Below are 22,961 nucleotides of genomic sequence, written 5' to 3'. Positions count from 1 at the left end.
CCTTCCCAGAGTTGAGCTGAGGAGAGATGTGCAGCTGTCAGCTGCCATTCTCAGCTCCACAGGGAGCTTCTGCTTCCCTCTTGAAGCTTGTGCTGGACCGTGGCAGGTTAATACGTTTGCTGTTACAAGCTTAGGGCAAACACCCACTTCCAGCATGCAGTTGTATGCAACAGAGAATGTTTTGGCTAGAAACGTGTAAATAGATGCATTTTCTGCCATAGGTGGCCATTAAAGAACGTTATGCAACAAACAGACATTGAAACTTGGGCGATTTTTCTTTTACCTCTTTATAAGAAGCTTGCATATCTAGAAAATAAAAAAGGGAAAGATTCAGCAGGGATTCCTTTTGTCTAGTACACTGGTATTAAGTGTGTCCCATATGAACAGGTAATAATATGGTTTTAAACGTCATGGCAGAAATGCGTCTACTGTGTCTATAATACTGTACATTTAGTTCTGTGTGAATTTGTCTATCTAATAGACTTTTTCCTTCCTTTGTAATTTATAGGCCAGGGAGCAATTACTGCCTACCAACAATAAAAAGTGAGAAGATTAATGAGGTGCTGTATTGTGGCACCTCTGAAGCATTTGAACTTATTCTCTGTTGCTATGAGGAATAAGAAATGACACAGATAGATGACAGGGCTTTGCCAAAACAAAGTGCAGTTTATTAATGTCTTGAAACAAAATTATCACCAACACAAAAGGCAAATGTAGGGATTTCTCACAGACCTAATTTCCCACACATTGCTGCATAAATTACTCCCAAAATATGTCAACAAGAAGTTTTGCAAACACATATTATGTCTAGTTGACTACATGAATATATTTGTCTTCCATGAGCCATGTTCTCTTTGCTTACTATTGTTTGCATAGTCAGTGCTTGCAAATTTAGCTGTGGACTTTATCTGAATGAATAATAGAGCTACTTTATGATAATTTAGGTAACACAGATTTGTAAAACTTACTATTTACTGTTTGGTTAGTAATGATGATTAAGACACTTGCACATGAAGAAAGACAGAAGTATATGCAGTCTATAAGCAGGAAGCAGAAGATATAGAGGAATGAGGACAAGAATACTGTGCAGTTTTTCAATGTGCTATTTTAACCCTTCATATTGTTGTAATGTCACCATTAGACTGATCGACTGAAAGCTGCCACTGAAAGAGTTTTTCCCCTACCACATTTCTGGTCACAACTTATTGCATTAGTAAGCCGATGTGACCACAGTTGAGCTCCTTCCCTCTTCACCCTGCATTTTCTGGCTTCCTCCCTTGTTCCAAGTCTTGTGACTGTGTGTTGAACATCATCAATTTGCTACTCTGGGCCTAAATGTCTGTGTCCAGAAATGAAGGGAGAGCAAGACTTCCCAGTCCAGCAGCAGTTACTTCTTCTTGGACATAAAGAAGATTGACAGCCTTTAGCACTAAATTTTCAGAGATGTGCTGAACACTTATGGCTTTCTGTGAAGGGAAGAAGGGCTATGTAGGATCTAAGAAATTTAAAATAATTTTGAAAATCAGTTTGGCAGGGGTGTCTCAAATTGTGTCCTTTGTATAACGATCTCTTCAGGTTTCATTTTTTATTACTTTTAATTTGCATTTCTTACACTTCCAACTATATTTTAAACATATGTAATTTTCTGTTTCTGGAGATCCTCTGTGACAAATGTAGTTGATAAGTTGTATTTTATTTCACTGTGTGTCATCAGGCCTGTGGCTTAGAAACCTAGCACACATCTAACAATTAGGCTGCATGGCATTGCCAACTTCACTGCTTTCTTTCAAACTCTAACATGCTTATCACATGGCTTACTGTTCATTGGTATTCAAAGTATGAACTTGCATGCAAAGTTGAATTCAGCACTTTCCAGAGGATAAGAATGAGTCAAGTACCTAATCTGGAGCAATATTTCCCCACAGATTTTGTGAGGCATCGTGTTTCTGTGGTTCCATTGTGACTAACAGGACAAACTATAGCATGCTACTTTGAGTTTGTGTCTTCCCTACTAGGGTCCATCTGAAGACTGAAACTTGATATAATTCATTATTAATTTTTCTTAACAGAAGAAGAAGGGTATATAACAAGATGCAAAGTATAAGTATTCTTTTGGCCTGACAGTAATAGAGTGTTGTGAACTCTTTTAGCAGTCTAGCTCTTCAGGTGAAATGCAACCCTTCTATGCAATGACTGGTTGGTATGACATGTTTTCAGACTGGCTATTTGCTTTCTGTCATGCTTCTGCCACCTATCCTTTATTAATTCTCAGCCATATGCTTTTGTCCCATCTGTCACACTTGTTATGCTTCCAAGCATATGCCTTTCAAGGCATATTTGAATTTTGGAGATACATATTCCTTGTACATGGGCATCAACTAGGACTTGTGACTCTGTCTTTTCGACTGTCAACCAAGTGTCACACCACAACATGCAGAGTACCACTCTTGGACTGGCTTTCATCTGCTGCTGGTACTGCAGGGTAGCCATGGCCTGCAAGGAAGTTAATCTGCTGGTATTACTGGGGTTATGTGGGTTTGGTAGCTTGGTTTGATGAAACTGACTTAAACACAAATGGGTCCTTATGTTTAGGAAGTGTTTTTTTTTTACTTTCGCTGGGTCCTAGACTGTGCATTGGTAGTCCGAGGACCGCACAGGCTTTTTTCCTATGGTTTACTATTTTGGGGCAAGAACAAGGAACTGCGGATAAAGCAGATCTTCTGGGGCAAGTACACAAGCTTTTTTACACGTGGATGTCAAATTTTCCAAAGTGCCTAGTTCTATCCCTGCTGCTCATAGTATGTTGTCAGGCTTGACACTTCCACCCAGTCTTTTTCCTGTATTCTTGCTAGCAGTGGCTTGTAGATGGCCTGGGTGGTAAACTCTTTGGGAAAAGAGCTTTGTCTCTTCTCTATACTTCATATCAGTTGGTTCAAGAGGTCTACATGCAGATAGATGTTCATAAAAGCATTACTTTAAGTAGTCTTTTATTTTACCAAGGCTTATTTTCCTGTGGCCTAGAGCCCTCTGATTTCTTTGTTAGGACTATCTGTGGCTGTACCAGCATTTTGTTTCAAAAGTTCCTTTTCTAATGCAGTGTACACCTTAAAGTTACATTTTCAGTTTAAAATGTAATTTTAAAGCAAAATAGCCATTTGACATGACAGATTGGTTTAGATTGGAATTTTTGAAACAATGTTATCTAAATTGCAGCACTATGTTATACAATCTGCATTCCTATTCAAGATATTTTTCAGATCAGTGTAAAGGAGAGCATTTATATCTTTCTTTTAAAATGTCTAATGTTGGTCACTGAAAGATTTTCCTAGGAATTTAATGAAGCTTTGTGTAATTGGTTAAACTGCAGTTTTACCAATTAACCAACTGCAGTTTAACTAATGTGTACATCTGAAATACTTGGAACAAGGACATGCTCAAGAATTAAAGGAACACGTGAGCCTATAAAAGTCCTCTAAAGGCATGGTGAAGGAAGATTTATGACTGATTCCTGTGTTTTTGCTGGCATTTACCTTTGAAATAGTCTCGAGGTAAGTGGAAGAATGTGAGAGCACTTCCTGAAACACCCAATCTATTGAGTGCATTTAACCTTTTCCTTTCAGATAGTAGGATTATGCTATTATTATTATCTGAACATTAGAAAATAAAAAATAATGTAGTGACTGAGTAATTCTGAAGAAAGTTCACTAGAAACAGTGAAACCTGGAGAAAGGATGACTTCTGGATGTGCCGTATTCTTATATGAAAGGCTGAACTTCAGCTTCTTCACAAGAGCCATATTTTAATTCTAAGGCTCATATAAGAAATGCAGTAATACAAGTTTTCTGCTGAGTCTTTGAGGCCTGGCATAGCTTTAATGGAGACAAGAGTGACTAGATATTTCTAAAAGTGTGAAAGCCGTATGAAAGCTGTAGAAGATATACACCAGAGACTGTCAGCTGAAGCTGGCATTTTTTTTTCCCATGTTTCCCAGTTTCCAAACATATTGAATTCTTCAGATTGTTTACACTAAAGTGAGATGTCCTGTGTCCACACTGCCAGAGTGTTTGCCCGCCAGACCCTCCACTTTGACACACTTGTGGGCGCAGCTGATTGCCACACTCAGGCCCCTGATGCTTCTGTCCCCAAAGCCACACAGCAACTCATATTGCTGCCAAAAAATAATATCTATGCCATGCCCAGAGGCACTTGGTCTGTCAGCATTTTTTTCCATCATGTTTTGCATGCTTTTAGACAGCGGATTAAGGTGTTTCCCCAGATTATATGACTCCTCATACACCAGAGTCTGTGAGATTACCCTAACTGAGAGAGGTGGTGGTGGTGGTAACAAATAGTGCCCAGGCAAAACCATGCCTGGCAGGAGGCAGAAATGGGCAGGAAAACCCTCAGAAAGTTGGCTGGTCATTAATTTGGATCTCGGGGAATTGAATAAAAATATTTATTTCACTGGTGGTGTTTCTCAGAGAGAAGGAAGATCATCCAGTGATCAAGGGTTCAAAAGGTATATCATAACAATGATTTGCGGAGATTTTACTCCAAATATAAAATAGGACCATCAATTTATAAATAAGCAAATGGTATCTGCCAGTTCTTAAAAGCGGCAGAGATCTGTAAATGGGCCACTTGAAATGTAAGTATGTAAGAGAATGTTTTTCTAGTGCTGCTTACCACAACAGAATCTGAAACATCAAGTATTTCTCAAATTCACTAAGGGTCAGTGCAGTGTCCAGGCTTTGGAAAGGAGAAATTTAATGCACAAGTACAATAACTGGGGAATTACTAAGTAGAGAAAAGGACTGCAGAATGAAAAATAATCTAAGGGTTAGAGAAGAATATAAGTTAAATACAAGTCAAGAGAGTAATCTTTTGCAGAAAAGTCAAATTTTATTCTGTGAACAGAAAAACAGATGAACAGATAAATATGGTGATTTAGGAGTGACTGGCAAGGCCTCTTTCAGAGTTTTTTTGCCCACTAAGGGGCAAGCAAACTCCTTATGAGAACAGCAAGAGGATGGGAGAATTAGAGAGGAGACTCTGAAAAGAGTCTGGAGTCTGAGAGGTGATGTAGCAGGAACCTTACTGAGGGAAAATGTGTGCTAGGAGGGCAGTGGCAGAATTGTTCTCCTGGCTAACTGGAAACAGTTGAGGACAAATGAGCTTAATTCCCAGCAGAGAGGACTTAGGCTGGACATTAGGTAGTGAAGGAGCAAACAGTCTACAGAGAGAGGCTTAATCCTTGGAAAAGTTGTAAAGGCAAGTCATAAATGTTGTAAGGGCAAGTCTAGATATAGTCTTCTAAGCAGTACTCTGTCCCTGCTTTACTGAATGGTTCCACTTAAATTTGAGAAAAAACTTCTTCTCAGTGAGGGTGCCAGAGCACTGGAACAGGCTGCCCAGGGAGGTTGTGGAGTCTCCTTCGCTGGAGACATTCAAAACCCGCCTGGACATGTTCCTGTGTGACCTCACCTAGGCGTTCCTGCTCCAGCAGGGGGATTGGACTAGATGATCTTTTGAGGTCCCTTCCAATCCCAAACATACTGTGATACTGTGATACTGTGATATAGTGATTGCAGAGTATGTAATTTCTGTAGGTCTGTTAAACTCACTTTCACATTAAGACTGCAGGGTATTTTGACTACTGGTAGAGTTGTCAGCGACTTCTGCTCCTGCTTAACACTGCAGAACTGTACCTATGGATGTCTCTGTAGGTTCTTTTGGCTTATTGTAAATGTGTATTACATGAAAAGAAATGCTTTGGTGTTTGAATATCTTTCTTTCAAAACTTTTTAAAATCAGGATTTCTGCAAAATAAAAATCCCATAGAAAATATTTTTTCCTTGAAATTTAAAAATGATGAATTTTGTTGTCTGAACTTTTTCTTTCCAGAAAATAGATTTCTGTGCTGATTTCAGTAGTCTTCAAAACATTAATAAGATTACAATGTTTTTTCTTATTTTAGATGTGACATTCTGGTGAGAAACATGATGGCATTTAACATGTATTATGGCATGCATGGCATCTCTCAATTGGCTCTTCAAAGATGTGTTTCTGGCCCTCATTTTATCCCATGGCAGCATCCTGACACACAGAAACTCAGGGCTCCAAGGGGAGTGGTTGCTATGATGAGGGCTTACCTTACAAGAGGTGCAGTCTCAATCCAGAGTAGAAAAGACAGAAGTACAAATCATATAAGGCAAGGCCCAATGTGTAAATGAAATTTCATAGTTTTAAAGGTATTATAAAGAATGTATATATTTTTTAATATTAAAGTATTTTAATTCTGTTTGGACTGACTTGAAACATGAGTAGTTCATAGCACTTCTAATGAGCTGCTTACCACAGAATTTCAGAAATTTTAAGTTCGGTCTTGGCAAAAAGGAAATTATTTTGTCCTTCTATAATTAACAACTTATACTGGTCAACAAATAGCAATACTAAGGTCCCTCAATCCTTCTTCAATTGCAGATCTCAGTATGTGCTTGTGGAACTGGTGGGAAGGTCAAAGGAAAGTAGGATTGTATATTAAGATTAACAGGAGCTAAATAATCATGGCAGACTGGGTTTCAAGGATACAGAGAGAGGGAGAAGAGTAGAACCTTCCTGTCCAGCACACGCCAAAAATAAGTAGTGATGGAGAAAGAAGGAGAGCTTTGGTGGAGAGCCTGGGCATGGGAGAAGTAGCCAGGCTGTAAGACCAGGAACCAGAGGAGGGATTTTGTCCTTTCTAGACAGAGAGATTGAGACTGGAAGGAAAAGCCCAAAGGTGGAGGTAAGTGTGAGAATGGAACAAGAGGAGCTGGCTGGGTCAAGGGAAAGCACTCGACAAAGAACAGCTATGGGAATACAGAGCAGACATTGCCACTGACAGCCGTGGTAGCAGTCTCTGTGTATTTCCTAGCTTCTACTTTTCCTAACTGGAGCAGAATAAAGGACTTGTAGTGTCACTATTTACAGCTGTTAGCAGGTGTGACTGAAATCTTTCCTTTGCTGCTTGGGAATGAGAGTTATCTCCTGCCACTGCCTACTGGGTTAAGGCAAGTGAGAAGTGCACCAGCATATCTCAGCCCCACTGTCTCTGACAAATATGAGGCAGAAGGATAAAAGTTTCATTTATATATATGTCCTCTTTAGAAGGTGAGAAGCTACAAGCAGAAAAAAATGTTATTTGCAAACTTGCCTTTTTAATAAGCCCAAATTAAGGTGACCTGTGCAAATCTTATTTGGTCCTTTTGTGATCATTATTATTATTTTTGTAATTATAAGGTAATCATAAGTGGACTGCTGTTTCAATATATGAAAAGGATCAACTCCGGAATGTGTCATGCTCCTAATGTGAAGTATGTAACTCTTTGTAGATTCTCTAGTAATTTCTTAAAATGACTGGTAACTAAAAAAAGGAATGAGGCAAAAATTTCAAGAAGTATTGTGCAAAGGCAGCCAATTGCTGTCCACAAATGCTTCTGTGAAGTTCAGAAATAATTTAAATCAAACTCCTCACAAATAGTCTTGTGTCCTATTGTACTTTTTTTTGTGCTGAATGGAAGTCCTACAGTCTGATTTATGTAAGTTTTGAACATTTACCCTTCCAATTGCAGACAGGGGAAGTAGCACTCTGAACACTCAAAATGCTATTTAATCACAGGTACTTAAAAAACTCAGGTTGAGCATAACTCAGTATGTACTTTTGACCTTAATCTCTGTAAGTGTCATTTTTTATCCTTTCAACTCGCAAGACTTTTGGAAAAATACATTCATTAGCACCTGTCAAATGCTAAAATGCTATAGTGGCAGGGAACTACTGAAGGAAATTAATTCTGATGTTAAAGCTGAATTTGGATAGTGTGCTGACAGTAAGGCACCAGACACTGAATAGTCAGGAAAAAAAGCCAAGGACAGAATAGCTACTCATTTAGTAAATTATTTTTATTCTGTGCACTGATGAGCTGTTGCCCTGTGAAAAGTATGGTCATATAATTAAAGATAACATACAGATACAGAAGAGGGATAAATGAAGATTTCAGTAGCATTTGCAAGGTACAGTTCAACCATATGTTATATTTAAAATCTTAATCTTCTTTTAATGTAGATTCTTGTAAAGCATATGTGTGGGTGTTTCTGCATTCACCTCATGTACAGAAAGAAATTATTAACCTTCAGCAGCACTGAGAAATAAAATGAAGCAGAACCAGTTTTGTATGAATTTTAATTTCAGACCTGTTGAACTGAAAAATAGATCGAGCTCCTCTTTTAAACTCACCCACCATCCTGCATCCCCCCACCATCCTCACTAAAAGCTTCCACGTTTTTCAGAAAGTTGGGGAAACTTCTGTGTTGTCAAGGGGATTAGCTGCCAAATGATTAGCTGACATTTATGAACTGTGGAAAACTGACCACAGGAGTGACAGTATGGGAGAGAGAAATATTGGAAACATCCAAATTCAGGTATTAAGCACATGAACGAGGAGCCCAGGCTCAGGAAACCTGTCTGGACATGTCACAGACTGCACAGTGAGTGTGCATAAGCACACCTCTCTAGACTTTAATTCAGTCTGCAAATATTAGGGACAGAACTGAGAAAAAAGGTAAATTTATCAAAAAAGAAGTTTTAAGGGACTGAAAGGATGTGCAAATTTATACTGATTTTAGCAAATAGCTTTAGAAGAGACTTTTCTTCAGACATGGCATGGTTTAATTTTGGCAGTAGTATTTAAATCACTTGTTTTAAAATTAGCCAAAGTTAAGGATGAAGGAAGATAATAAAACTAATGCCAAAGGAAATGTTTAATTTCATGTCGAAGAAGAAGTTTAGATGAACTGAGAAGATATACTTTTGTTTTCATGTTGACAGAGCCTCTCCTCAACACTACCATTTCTTGGTCAATACTGAGCTGTTTTTCCTAAGTTATTTTACTTTAGTTACCAAATAAAATTGTATTTTAGTCTAGTTCAAAAGAAAACATCCCAGTGTCTTCTGACTATAAAATACATTTTCTGGTACACTGTGAAGACTGTCAATATTTTAAGATTATTTTGTTACACAATTTTCATATAACTTCTTTTCATATTTTTTTCTTAAATTTCTCTCCCATCATGTTTTTGTTTTGTTTCCCCTGCACTGAGCCCTGTCCTGTTTCCAGTTGGTTTTCTTGCCTTTTTTTTCTTAATCACCCATCACATATATCTTCTGTTATTTTTAAAGTGCTTCATACTGTCCCTCCTTATTCCTTTATGTCAATTGTTTCTTCACTTCATCCATTCACTACACCAGCTTAGGGTCTTCTACTCAGGTAGTCCTGCTTAGCTGTCCCTGCACCCATCCTGAAGAAGAGGAGATAATGAGCCAAATCCGTGAAACAAATGAGATTAAGTGGCCAGAGGAGCATTTCTCCAGCATGGAGGTCTCCTCTTGCATTGTTGTCACGAAGTCCATATAAAGATCTGAATTACAGGCAGCTCCTTCTCATCCTACAGCTTATTTTCACCCAGGAGTGTCAAACTTTCACAGGCAGGCACTACACTGGAAGGGACATCATCATTGTCTAAGGGAAATGCTTGTTACTCTCATTTTTGGTGCTGCAGCCAGAGACATTAACTTGCTGATAGTCAGGGAATAAACTGAGGATAGTGGGGCAAGAAAGGCCTGCATGTACATGAGTTACCTGAACAGGGCCAGTACATGGGTGCAAACACCAGCACGATGGCTCTCACTGCTTAATAGCCTCAAACTCCCAGGCACGGTTTGGCCTGGCTGAAGAATCCTCTCCCACGGCATGGTTGAGGCAGCACCCACGCAAGGGTCCTTCTCCCTTTGGCAGCGCAGATGAAACCATCCTGGTTTGAGGGAGGAAGAGAGCTTAGCTGTGTGAGGGAAATGTGCTTAGAGCCACGGACCTGGAATCACTTGCAATCAGGCCCCAGGGTGAACCGCAGGTGATCTTCATCACCAGGGGAGAATCAGCCGAGGGACATGGGTTCCTGGTCCCACCCTCACTGCTGCAGATCAACTTGTGCCAGCACTGGCTCAGCAAGAGTCCACATCCTGAGGTCCCATCTAGCCTAAAATACCCTGTGATTCTGTCCATTTGATATACAACTCCACATAAGACTTTCTCTCTCCCTTGTCAAGTTGTATTTGGCTTAATCACTACCATAGGAATTTTGGGATAATTTTTTTAAGCCAACATTTTCATTTGGATGGCATATGATTTTATGATTTTTTTTTTTTTTCAGATTCATTTGAGCTACTTTCTGGAAGTACAGTTTTGAGGCATTTAATGTACTTGGCAATTTTCTGTTTATTTGTGTACTTAGTCATTGCTATTGCAGTACTTCTCCTTGAGGTCTCTTTTAAGTATTCTCAAGCATTTAATTTTCTTCAAATAATCTTTCATAAAGATTTTGACCCATGTGGAAATTCACATTCTAACAGCAAGTTAATTAATTTCATATTGAATTGCAGAATGGTGTTATAATATGTCCAATGTGTGGAAAAGTATTCCTTCTAGACCTTGGCTGCATTTGAAAGTTTTTGAGGCTTTTTACACCAGGAACTTCCATCCATTCTGATGAGAAAAAATTAATAGCTGCTAATTCAAGTTTCTTGTATGAAAATAAATTCAGAACACTAGAATTTCTCAAGATGTCTCTTTTAACTACTTAAATAACTTTCCCCTTAAGCCTTCCTATCTATGAAATCTCTTTATTCCTGACAAAGCTGGAGTTGTGAATAAATTGGGCCTTACCTTGATGTTAAGTGGATTTGTATACTGGGGGTTATCCTAAATTCATCCTGCCTGCCAGATTTCCATGATGTAGAAAATAGAGTTTAACTTACAAAACTGTAATTCCCTCCTGTACAATTTCTTCTTACATTCCAGTCAACTCTTGGCTGATTCAGAGTTACAGGTGATGAGTGAAGGTTTAAAGCAGAGTTGTCTTGTTTGTTAACACATTTATTGAAGAGCTGACTCAGCGCAACGGAGGTGAGAAAGCATGAAAATGAGTGTGGAAGACAAGTTTGTTCTGCTGTGTAGGTTCCAAAGCACTTTCCATTTTATGTCTGCTGTGTTATTACATTTGAAAACAAGCAGTAAATCTTGAGGGGTTTTTTTGCTTTCTAATCTGTTTTGCTTTGGTGGGGGCCTTGGAGGGAGGGCTTTATCTGGGGTTTTCTTTCTTTTTGGTTTGTGTTTCTCTCTGGTAAACATAGCTGACAGGAACTTTTGGTCTCATTTTTTTTTGTTATTGTTTGTATAGATTACAAAGGAAATTGTTGAAAAGGTTCTGCTATTGTATTTTGGGAATGGTGATCTTGCCAAAGTTATTAAAGTTGGGTTAGATTGTTGCACTATGTTCTCCAGAAGGCTAACCCTTGAAACCTAACTGAAAACTGGAAGAAGATCAGGCTGTTATTTTTTGTCAAGACACAGCATCAGTGGTCTGTGATGTACACTAACTAGCAACTGATTTCTGGATGAAATGTGAGATGTTATTTTGATTTAGCAAGCTCTGTGTTATTGGCATACTCTTTTCCCAAAAAATATTTCCTCCTCACCTCCTCTAATAAGTACTAGAGTTGTGATAATCCAAAGTTGATTTATTACCAGCTTTCATTTCCACTGTATAAATGGAAAAGGGGTGGTAGGATGTTATTTCTGGGCAGGATGGGGCCAGGGATATTTTAGTGTGCTTCCCACTGTGGTTCACAAGAACTTGAATGTGATGACTCTGCAAGGCCAATTTGCTAAATCTTGCTCAAAGCAGTGCTCGGATGGCACTGATTTCAGGGGTGACATGGCATACACTCTGCAAGCAGTTTTGTTAAAGTCATTGTCAGAGTTGTGACATTCTCCAGTTTTCCCATCTCACTAAAAATCCAGAGTTGTGTCATGTCAGCACTTCACAATTTGCAGTTTCTTCTGTCTTGCACAAGTCCCAAGGAAACAAAAAATAGTTAAATAAGTATTCAAAATTAGCTGGTACATAGGGCTTGGTAAAGTACTTCAGGTTTAAAAAAATGCAGTTTTCTGAATGGTGCCAGGAGCAGTTTCTGCTATCTAATATGGCAGAGCCTCATGTTTCTCTAATAAGTGATATTCATTCAACCCTAAATATGAAAATATTTCATATTTAGGGACTTAAATTATATATATGAAAAGTCTCAAGGGGTTGGCTGGCAGGGCGTGGGTGAGGGTCAGGTGGCTTTGGCTAGTAGAAAGCTTTTGAGTATTGAGATGGACAGGAGCAGTAGATGTCAGGAAACTTTACCTAGATGAAAGAGAAGAGTTGAGCACGTGAGTAATCAGAAAGCTGCTGAGGAGTACCGGTTTGGTGCATGGGCATGCTGTTGGTGCCAGATGCCTCAGTTCAACAAAACACAGGAAGTTTTGCTGTGTTGAAGAAAGGAATAAAGCAAAATGAGGTATGTAGGAAGAAATCTGAAAGCGAGATTTCCTCCAGTTTCCTAGGTTCAAAACTAGTATATGTTTGAGAAAACGTTTGGAGTTTGGGGAGATAACAACCACTTGTTTATTAATTAACAATTAAAACATGCATAGTAAGTGGATAATTACTGTCAACAGTAGGATTCTTCATGCTTTAGCTTGTGTGATGCTGTCACATCCAATTTTATTTGTCTCCTGGACATTTTGCCGTGCAGACTCTTCCTGGAAAGTATATTTTGCCAGAGCAGTTTGCCTTCCAGGAGCAGTCCCAGAGTTCATTGCTGGTTCCCTTTGCGACTTCACATTGTCTCGTCTTTTTGAATATAGTTGACCCTGCCTGCAGCAGCTACCCATAATGACATCTTACCAAGTGTGAATTCATTGCCATTTACACTATAGATTTGTTTGGTTTTCATTCAGCAGCATACTGCATAGGCAGGTCGTGTGCATGTCTAATACGCCTAGTAATGCGTAGCTCATCTAGTAACATGTACAGTACTAGAACAAAAACTATTTGGCAATAATTAATACCTTCTGATGTTTCTTGTGCTAAATCCACTTCATAATTTTTATGAAAGTGGAATTGTAATGAGAATAGGGATTGGTTTATGTAGTATTCTATTTTTGATAATGTAATGAAAGTTTGCATCTCTAATTGGGCAATAATACTTGAAAATAGCCTGGTTAATAATTTAAATGACTTGCAAATTCAGATGCAAACACTAAGTGACTTTTGCCTCAGGTTCTCAAGCTACCTACTGATACTAAAGTCATGCTGAACACTTTGGACAAGAACAGGTACACATAAAAAAATGCCTTTTTGAAAAATTCCTTTGTAATGTCTTGATAAAATGGATTAATTTATCAAATAGCTTTTTAATTTTTCAAGATACAATGCCTAATAACATCAGATTGGTTTGTCAGAAATTCCTCTGTATCTTGCTGGTCCTACAACTTTCCAACTAGAACAGGACAGAGGGTGAGAAAAGATTATTGTTTTTGTCTGTCATTTCAAAACTAGATCTGCTCTTCTTTCTATCAGCCTGCAGGAGTGGATGAGACTTAACCTCACTGAAGTAATCATGCTTTTTTTTTTTGCTATTAACAGGCCAAGCTCTGATAACAGGCGCCACAGCATCCGGGAGAGGATGTCCAGTACCAACGAGAAAGGGAGCCTGTCCATGGAGTCCACCAAGGAGACGCGGTACTGTGCTGTCTGCAACGACTACGCTTCAGGCTACCATTATGGGGTCTGGTCTTGTGAGGGCTGCAAAGCTTTTTTCAAAAGGAGTATTCAAGGTAGTAAGCTGTTCAAGTGAATTACCTTTACTCTTTAATCACAAGGAAACTGTGAAGCTACTTGAGATTGCAGCCTGAGCCCAGGACAATGACATTTATTGGGTTTTCATTAGCACCTAAGGTGCTCTGTATTTGATGAATGCTTCTAGCAGGTAAATAAGATTTTGTTATTTAGTCCAAGATTAATTAGGGGAGGAAATGCATCTCTATGTTCTCCTGTTCTTACCATGGATGCAGTGAGAAATCTAATTTAAAGATCTGTACTGAATCAAGATGACCACTTTTTCAGGCTATATATATATATCTCTCTTCTGTGATTGAGTTCTTATCCAAAACAAATATTTTTTTTGAGAATTCCCAGTCAGATGAAGATTAGTTCCTGTTGATTGATTTATTACTCTTAATTTAGTGCTCCATTAGCAAGATTGTTCAGTCCAGATCTCAGCTCCTTGAAGATGTGAGATGAGAACCAATATTAAAAAGGAATGTTTCCTTGCTGAAATAGCATTTGTATCTGTCAGCAAAACAGGACTTTGAACTATACACAGAATGGTTTAGTTCACATTTTTGTCATGACTAGAAGTACACTGTGTAAGGTGTCCGGTGGAGTAAAGGGCATCTAATAGAAACAGTGTTAATTGCTGTGACTGAGATAATTCTTGATTTAAATCCCTGTAACACTGTGGAATGGATACTTTTTTGCTTTGTTCAGCCTCTCTTAAAATGAGCAAGATTTAAGTGTGATTCTACGGAAAAAATGTCTACTGTTGAATATCTAAGTCCTATTTTGGAGAAGAAAATAAAACAGATTTCTTCCTTTCCAAACAGAAAACTAATAAAATGCTGTGCTTTAGTTAGATTTCTATATTTTTTTAAATCTCCAGGTGATATATAGGCACAAAAATTCCTGTTGCTCCTTTTTTGAAGTAAACATAGTGAGGAAAAGTTTTTATCGCATATCACAAGGTGTGATTATTGCCTGTTTTGTTGCATGACTACCACTGAGGTGAGTTATGTAGGACTTCCAGCATTCAACTCTGAATTTTCCTGGCCTTAAAGTAAAAAGAGAAAGATTGGCTGCAGGGTAGACATTGATGAAATGATTTGAATGTCAGTGATTAGTTAATAGTTACTTGTAGTTCTGCTTTTCCAGATTCATCAAAATGATTTTTAGAAAAGAAAGTGGTTAAGGCAAAGGTCAATAATAAGCAACATTGGAGGGGGAACAGGTGAAATGATTTTCTCTTGATATCAGAATGATTTACTTAAACACTTAAACTTGTGACATAGGGCAAACAGCTCCCTTATTGAGAGTTTTTAGTTATTTTTGAGTTCCCCTGACTGCATCAGCATTATTCTTAGAATTTTGAAATTCTGTTCTTGTACCCAAGCCGGACTCAGTCAGCAACTAACTGAAACAAAAAATATTCTTAATCAAAAGTACGACTAAGTTATCAAGTAGTTGTGTAGCACAGATCTTCATGGTTTGGCCATTATAGAAGAAGAAATGAATCTGACTGTTTCATTGAGTTCCATGATTCTATGCCAGCACTTGTGTGGTTTTGCACTAGTCTTCACGTGGAAAAATGTTGTGGTTCCCCACAATGGACCTGTTATCTATTTGTGCTACAGTACATGCTGATTAGTAAATTTAGTTCTTGCTACATTTATATACTTAACATAATTTTTTAAAGTATGTAAGCTTTAAAAATTTAAAGCTTAAGTTTTCAGTGTCCTGTAAAATGCCTTTCTTGATCTGTAAGTCATGTTTGCTCTAATTTAAGCCCATTGCTTCTTGCCCTATCCCTTGTGGGCATGAAGAAGGCTTATTACAACAACCTTTTACATAGTTGAAGACTGTTATCATATCTTTCCTCAGTCTTCTCTTTTTTAGACTAAACAAACCCACTTCTTTGAGCAGAACATATTTTCTAGACTTCTGATCCCATTTGTTGAACTCCTCTGTACTTTTTCCAGTGATCCACTTATTTGGTTGACAGCTATCGTAAAAATTACATCCACTAATATCAATAAAGTAATTCAAGAATTTGAGTGCTTATGAGAGAATTGGGCTTATTTGATCATAGGTGATATGAAAAGCCCTCTGAATGACTTTAAAAGACATGTGTACGCAGTCCTAATGAACTAAGGGATTTTTTGAACCTCTTACTGGATTTGGAAGAGACCTCTACCTCAGCAATTATTAGTTCTCATTGGACATGTGTTCAGTTTATTAAAATTACAGTAGTTTTTAGATTGAGAATACATGATAAAAAATGCCATTTACCATGCAGATAGTAATAATTTAAAATAGTTTATGATCGATATCTAGGAATGAATACTACTAAAGTGTATATCTGTATGTAGAAGAATATGTGAAAGAAACATTATTATATCTGCATGGTATATCTGGTGTGCATTTCTAAAAAGGGGACAATTTTTCCCTGGAAATCTTATGATTAAACTGTATTAAAGTACACAGGACTCTTTGTATAAACAAAAGTAACACAGAATGCTTTCAGCAAAGATTTTGTTGTTGTTGTTTATACTATCTATTTCTTTAAATGCAAGATAACCATGCTACTTCTGGGCTTTGCTGTCTTGTATTTCTCAACACATATGTAGATACAGGGATGCCTGGCCATTTTTATGCTTCTTATCAGAGATTTCATAGGAGAATTGCTATAGTGAATTCTAATGTTCTTAATACACTGTAGTCAAACCTTCTGTATAGTTCTTAATAGACACACAGGAAAAAGTGAGTACAGACATGAGCAATGGAACAAGTTGTATGGGGTAATCCATTTCCCCGGCTGTGCATTTGTTCCCCTCAGTGATATCTGAGGTTTCTATACTTGCTAGCTTAAGTATATACTTAAAATTTTGTGAAAACTCACATCTGTACTGGACCTTACCTGAGGTGGAGATTAATAGTTTCATATTTATTCAAAGGGGTTAGAATGGTTCTGGAAATATTTTGTGAATTTTAAAGGCTAAATTGTTTTTGTTTGCTCTCAAACAGTTAAATCTTAAAAGGCAATCTGAGTTATTATAGTAATTGTCTCTGAATATGGAAGACTACTCAGTTTTTTTTTTTTAAAACAGATGGTTGGTGGACAATCTCAACTGCCTCCCGAAACTGCTTGTGTCAGTCCATTTTGTTAGTTTATATCCCAAAAGTGATTCAGGACCTTGTTTTGAGAAAACTCTGTGCAGACGTATATTAGTGTAAAATGTTTCATGGGAGAGAAAAATCATATGACACCAAGAACACTGTGTTGCTTGGTGATGGAAGAGTGCTTTATTCTTTGACCAGCATATGCAGCCTTCAGGAGTGTACTTGGTCAACTGAATTGAATCCAGAAGCATAACAAGCAGTCACATCACAGCACACTGTACTTCTCTACTAAAATATTTATGGATTTTAAGACCAAGAAGGGCCATTAGACCATTAGTTCTGGTCTTCTCTCAATATAAACTTTATATACTATGCATGTACAAAGACCAGTAACTTAATGGAGGTAAATATTTTAGAAAATGCCCAGCCTTGATCTGTGGGCTCAAGAGCTTTCTTACAGAGATTGCTTATTCTAATGGTTTGTCCTTCCATCTGCTAAAATATTGCCTTTTTAATTTGAACTACATTGGCTTTCGTATCACATCCGTGAACCAGACCTAGTATCTAGTATCTCGGCCCTATGGGAAGTTTTCATAACTGAAGTTGTTACAATGAAATTACCTTGATATCTTAAGTGAACTAAAGTGTTTCAGTCTCCCTCTGTATATCTTTCGAACTTCTGAGTTGTTTGTCTTTACACCTTTTCTGATCCCCCCACACCCATAATAGCCTCTTTAAAATTTGAATATGAGAACTGGATGAAGTATTTCAACATCAGCCTGACAAATGCCATTTATAAACTGCAAATCCCCTTGTGAATCTCACATTCTTTCCCCATCCTTCTAATTATCTTATTTTTTTTTTTGGAGAGACACCAAAGGGTACAGGACTCCTACCATCTCTGACAGGCATCCAACAAATCCCTACAGATGTGGGGTTGAGAACTCTCAGTGGGAGCAGAAGGGATGCAGAACAAACTTGGAGTAACTTCTTGCACTAAAGGGTATCTTGACGTCAGAATTACCAAGGTGTTAGAAATCCCCAGTTCTATTTCCCTGCCTCCTTCATGTGCCCTTCTGATGTTTTTCAGACAACTCACAGTTGTTTTTCTCACAACTGCATACTGAGACAAAAATCTGGGATATTTCACAAATATTCAGTTAAGAATTACTACATGATGCAAGGCAGTACCAGCCCAGCAAGAACAGGTTGGCACCTGAATGAAGAGGTGTGCTGAGGGATTCCAGAGGCCTGCCATTAATGTCTTGATCACAGAGATATAGTGGTCTCTGAAGTGCAGGAATTCTTGAAGTTGGGAAGTGTTTTAACTGTGTAGCTTGAAAATGGATTTTATTTAACCATTATGACTTCTGACCATCAAGCAGGAGGGTTTTGGCAGAAGATGTTGAGTGTTATCAATTGTTTTCACTTAACAGTGATAGAGCTGTAATTTCTTGAAAACAGAGTTCAGACTTTACTGCTAGGAGTGGTGGTAATACATACATAGTTTCTTCTGAGCTAGAAAGAATTTCACTGGTAAAACATGCCTAATAAGTGAGCGTTTAGGTAATGCTGCAGAGTAGCAATTGCAATATTCTCAATTTAGCAAGTTTCTGAGATCTTACCTTTAACTTTCCATTATTGTCTTCTGTTTTCATGGTATTTTTGTAATCTTTTTGATAACAGCTGCAAATGCTGCACAGATCCTGCAGCCAAGAAGACTGCAGTCTACTTGTACACTGATTTTATGAGTTGTCAGCAGAAAGAGCAAAACTACAAAACATGTACCTAAGTGAGACTAGCAGAGATAATCATGGCAAATAATCAGGGGACTGCAGGCCAAGATATAGTCTTAGAATGGAAAACACACGGTTCCAGCTTGAGAGGTAGGTGACTGTTGGAAGTTCAAAGGCTAGAAAATGTGTGTTTGGGAAGTCCACCAGGATTTAGCCATCATTGGAGCTGCTCTAACAGCTTGTGATCAGCCAGGTTCTTCTAAAACTTCTTTTGATTTGTTTTTGTGGTTTTAGTAGTTTTTCTCCAGAGTGCTTTAAGTTAAACTCATGCTCTGATTGTTGTCCCCAAATACACTTTTTTGAATATCAGTAGTCTAATTGATGGTGATATTGTTTCAGAAACCCAGGTGTTATTGAAAGGCAAGAGGCAATACCACTTTTTTCCCAGAAAGGCAGTTTTGAATGTGTTACTTTTCATGTGAATTTTAAGTGCTGTGTTCAGCATGGATGTAGCACTGACTTAAGATGTTCACATCCAAGATATTTCCTTGTTTTGCATGACCTAAACAAATCATAGGGCTGCACAGGACCTTAAGCCCTCATCGAGCTTTCTGGTCTGTGATAGGATCAACTGTTGCCTATTCCTCACATATGTTTATTGAATTGCTTTTTAAAAACCTGTAGCTTGAGCCAGTGTTTTATTCTCCTTATCTTTGAAGGCTACTATGAAATTTGAATCTTTCTTCCTGCAGTTTAAGCTCATAATTTTTTTCCTGTCTATCATGCCACAGAAAACAAATTGTTCTCTTTCCTTCTGCATCAGCCTTTAAAACGTGAAAGATTGCTATCACACTTAAAAAAATAAATAAATCTGTTTTACCTAACCTGAAGAAGCACAGTTTATTCATCCTTTTATCATAGGTTTTGTTTTCTAGACTTCTAATCTTCTAGTTACTCTACTTTGGAGATTCTCCACTTTGTCCCGTTTCCTTTTTTTCTTGAAGCATGTTTTCCCTCTGTAAGATGTTTTGTGAGTACTGAACAAAGCAATAGGGTTACCTTACAAACCAAGCCAGTCGTATTTGTCTACATCTGTCACACTGTAATGTTTGCCTTATTTACAAAAACACGGCACTGTTCACTTCACTCGCCATCAGTATATGATGTACAATAAACTCAAGCATACCTTTCTAGAGAAGAAACCACTTATTTCCCATCTTGTTTTGTGCATCTCATGATTCCTGTTTTAATGTGGTGATTTGTACTGGTCCTTACTTGTGCACTCTTTTTTTTTTTTTTTTTCCCATGCGCTACCTCCAGTTTGCCAAGATCATTTAGAATTCTTATCCTGTAGACTTCTGCCATTTATTTCAGATTTATTTCTGTCTGACTAGCAGAGTAGTCTAGTCTTTTCTCTGTTCTTTTAGCACATATGTCATCTACAAATGAATAACATTTAATAAAATGAATACTCTAGTCCATTGCCCATCAGTGAGGAAAATACTGTATAGAACTGGATCCAGGACAGACACTATGGAGCCTCATTCAATATCAGCTTCCGTTGTTATAGTGAACTCTGATAGTTCTTCCCAGAGATTGGTTTTCTGAATTCATCTAAACTATACTTTTCTAGCTGACATACGACATGTCACCCCAGACAACACTGAAAGCTTTCTGAAGTTGGGTAGCAGACTTTACCAGAAAGTAGGGCATATTCACTGTTATCAGATTTTATAAATGGTCGCTGATTCTTCCTCTGTCAGGTCCAAAGCTTTTCCCACCTCCTAGACAAAATTCATAGCCTTTAGAAGCCATACTTAATGTGTCCTGTATTATTAGCTTTAATGGTGTTTAACTTCCTCTGGAATATGATTGTTGTGCCATATCAAACAACAAAAAAACTTAAACAGTATTTAATGTTGCAAGTATTTAATGAATATTTCATTTGGAAACTCATATTATTCCTAGCTCAGGGCAGAGGCTGGCAGCAGTTCAAAATATTCAGAAGGGAAAAAAAAAAAGAAAAAAAGAGAAAAAGAACTTTACATCTACAAAGTACAAGAGAACAGGTTTGTTTGTCCAGCAGGAAAGTGCTTAACTGTTCCACTTGGGTTTAGAGACTGTGAAGGGAAATATGTTTTTGTAACCTCATTTAACTCAGGTGTACTTATTGTTCTAAACTACCTCCATAAGTTTCACTCCCACAAACTTTCAGACTTTCTGTAGGTTAAGTTGTCCTTTGCAGTCACTTTAGAAAAAGTGGAAATCAAACTAGAGAGGACTGTGTAAGATGACTAAAATGATAAATTTACTGGAAGTGCATGAAGCGATCTTTGACATAATTTATTTCTGAAAGGATGCTGTTAACAAACTTTATTGAAGTATGTGTTCTAGTTCAGAGTTACTGTAAAAGAACTAGCATGGCAATTGACTGCTGGTATAATTTAATAACAGATGTAGCAGATATCTTGTTGTCTGAATTCTTTGAGTAAGATCGTGTATATCTCTCGAAGATTTGATTGAATTTAGTTACAAATTGTTGAAATAGTTGGACTTCCTGTGTTATAAATAAAATTGTTATTATGCACTCCAAAATGTGTCTAGAGATATGTGAGACAACAGGCTAAGTTATCTTTGTTGACCCTTCTCTTTATAAAAGGGATGAATCTTCTGTAGGGCATGGATGATGTTAAAACCAAGGAACACAGATATATATCAGTAAATGAAAGAAGAGCATGACTAGGTTTTACATTGCATCAGAAAGCAGTACATAGACAAAAAAAAGGGGCTTTTTGTCAAATAATGATGTAAAAGGTTAGTATAATAACTTAACAAACCAGGAGTTGAGTGTACTACAGTTTCAGTTTCACAGAGGTGAGTGCAGGACCTCACTGTGGTTAGAAATGCCCATGTCCACTACATGCCCTATGCAGTGAGAACCCTGTACAGCACCCTCCCTCCCCTAGTAAAACAGAAATATCAGCACTTCCCTTAGAGGGACACTACGAGGACAAATGTGTTATAGGTCCTTGCAAACTTCATGATACCAGGAACCATTCAGGTGCTAAAGATCCAAATATAAAATAAGACTAGCTAAGCTTATTCAATAGGTCCCATCATGACCCAAAATCCGGAATAAAAAGTTGTATTATCTTCTTGTTGCTTAAAATTGATTGGATTTTAAATGCACAAGAGGAATTTGCAATATTTTTAACTTTTTTGGCCTCTTTATATTAGTTGTGGGAGTTTTTTGTACTAGAATTCCACCCCTTCCCATTTTAGCTCAAATAAACTGAGCATCTAAAAATATAAAAGACTTCATTTAAAGTCTATGGGAATAAGATGGCCATGACTTGCCTACAACTCTCTCTGAAAATACTTTTTGTCTCTGGAGGGATCATATTGGGATGGTTGTGAGTAATAAATTGTGGGAGTTTTTCCTTTAACACAGCTGTTGGTTTAATCATGTGCCAAGGATTTAAAACAATTGTGATTTATCAGATAGGGAAACAGAAACTAGATGTCAAACTCCTGGCCAACTTTTGTAGAGATTGGGATCTGGATTGCCATATTTTTTTGTTTGTCATGAGGAAAAAAATATACTTCCTATTTTGTTACCTTGTCTAAAATTAAAAAAGATGGGAATAGAATTGGGGTAGAAGTGGACTTTTCACATAGTATCATAATCCTGAAATAATAGATGAAACACCAATTGAAATTTTAGGATGAAGGCAAATAATAAAAAAAATTAAATTATCTACTGGAGTAGAAAATATTTTTTTTGATTTATATATCTAGAAATATAAGTAGTGTTTTACTTTTTATACATCACTCTTCTTGAATGTATATGTTCATGCATTATTAAACTAGTGAGATGGCAGTGGGTTTGGTATCCTCATGCAATGCCCATTCTCATTCTTTCCTCATTTTTCTTGTTATCTGAAATAGTATACAGAAAGGTGAAAAGAATGGTTCATGTCATAGTAATTTGGCTTGAATTCACTGCTTGTATGAATAGTGCTATATATATGCGAAGGAAAGAAGATTCCACTAGAAGGTGAACACTTAGTGTGGGAGCTACATGATGCAGATGAAGGACGTAATACAGAATATATAGATTTTAACCTTTCCCCTTCTCATTCTTCAGTGGCTCTGTGGTCTTTCTTTCTGAGGTATGTGTAGAAGGATGTCTTCCTCACTGGATGCAAAGGAAGTATGTTTTACAATCTTCTAGGCCCTTTTCCTTACTGTAATATGCAGTAATGTCTTGCTAGCTCCAAAACAGAAAATGATTAATATTCTCAGCAGTGCTGTGTAGTTGCTAAGAGAACCCAAGTTCCAAATCCA

General features: G+C 37.5%; 1 protein-coding gene across 3 annotated transcripts in view; it reads left to right on the top strand.

Annotated features, from left to right (window-relative positions):
- The window catches only part of ESR1 (estrogen receptor 1), a 160,568-nt gene that overhangs the window by 62,871 nt on the left and 74,736 nt on the right, over positions 1-22,961 (top strand). For all 3 annotated transcript variants that reach the window (XM_065055290.1, XM_013368702.3, NM_001282825.1), the window contains 1 exon segment: positions 13,570-13,760. In XM_065055290.1, the coding sequence (XP_064911362.1) occupies positions 13,570-13,760 (191 nt within the window).

This window comes from Columba livia, chromosome 3 (assembly GCF_036013475.1).
Source record: "Columba livia isolate bColLiv1 breed racing homer chromosome 3, bColLiv1.pat.W.v2, whole genome shotgun sequence".
Lineage (NCBI taxonomy): Eukaryota > Metazoa > Chordata > Aves > Columbiformes > Columbidae > Columba > Columba livia.
This window is presented reverse-complemented; position numbering and strand designations above follow the sequence as displayed.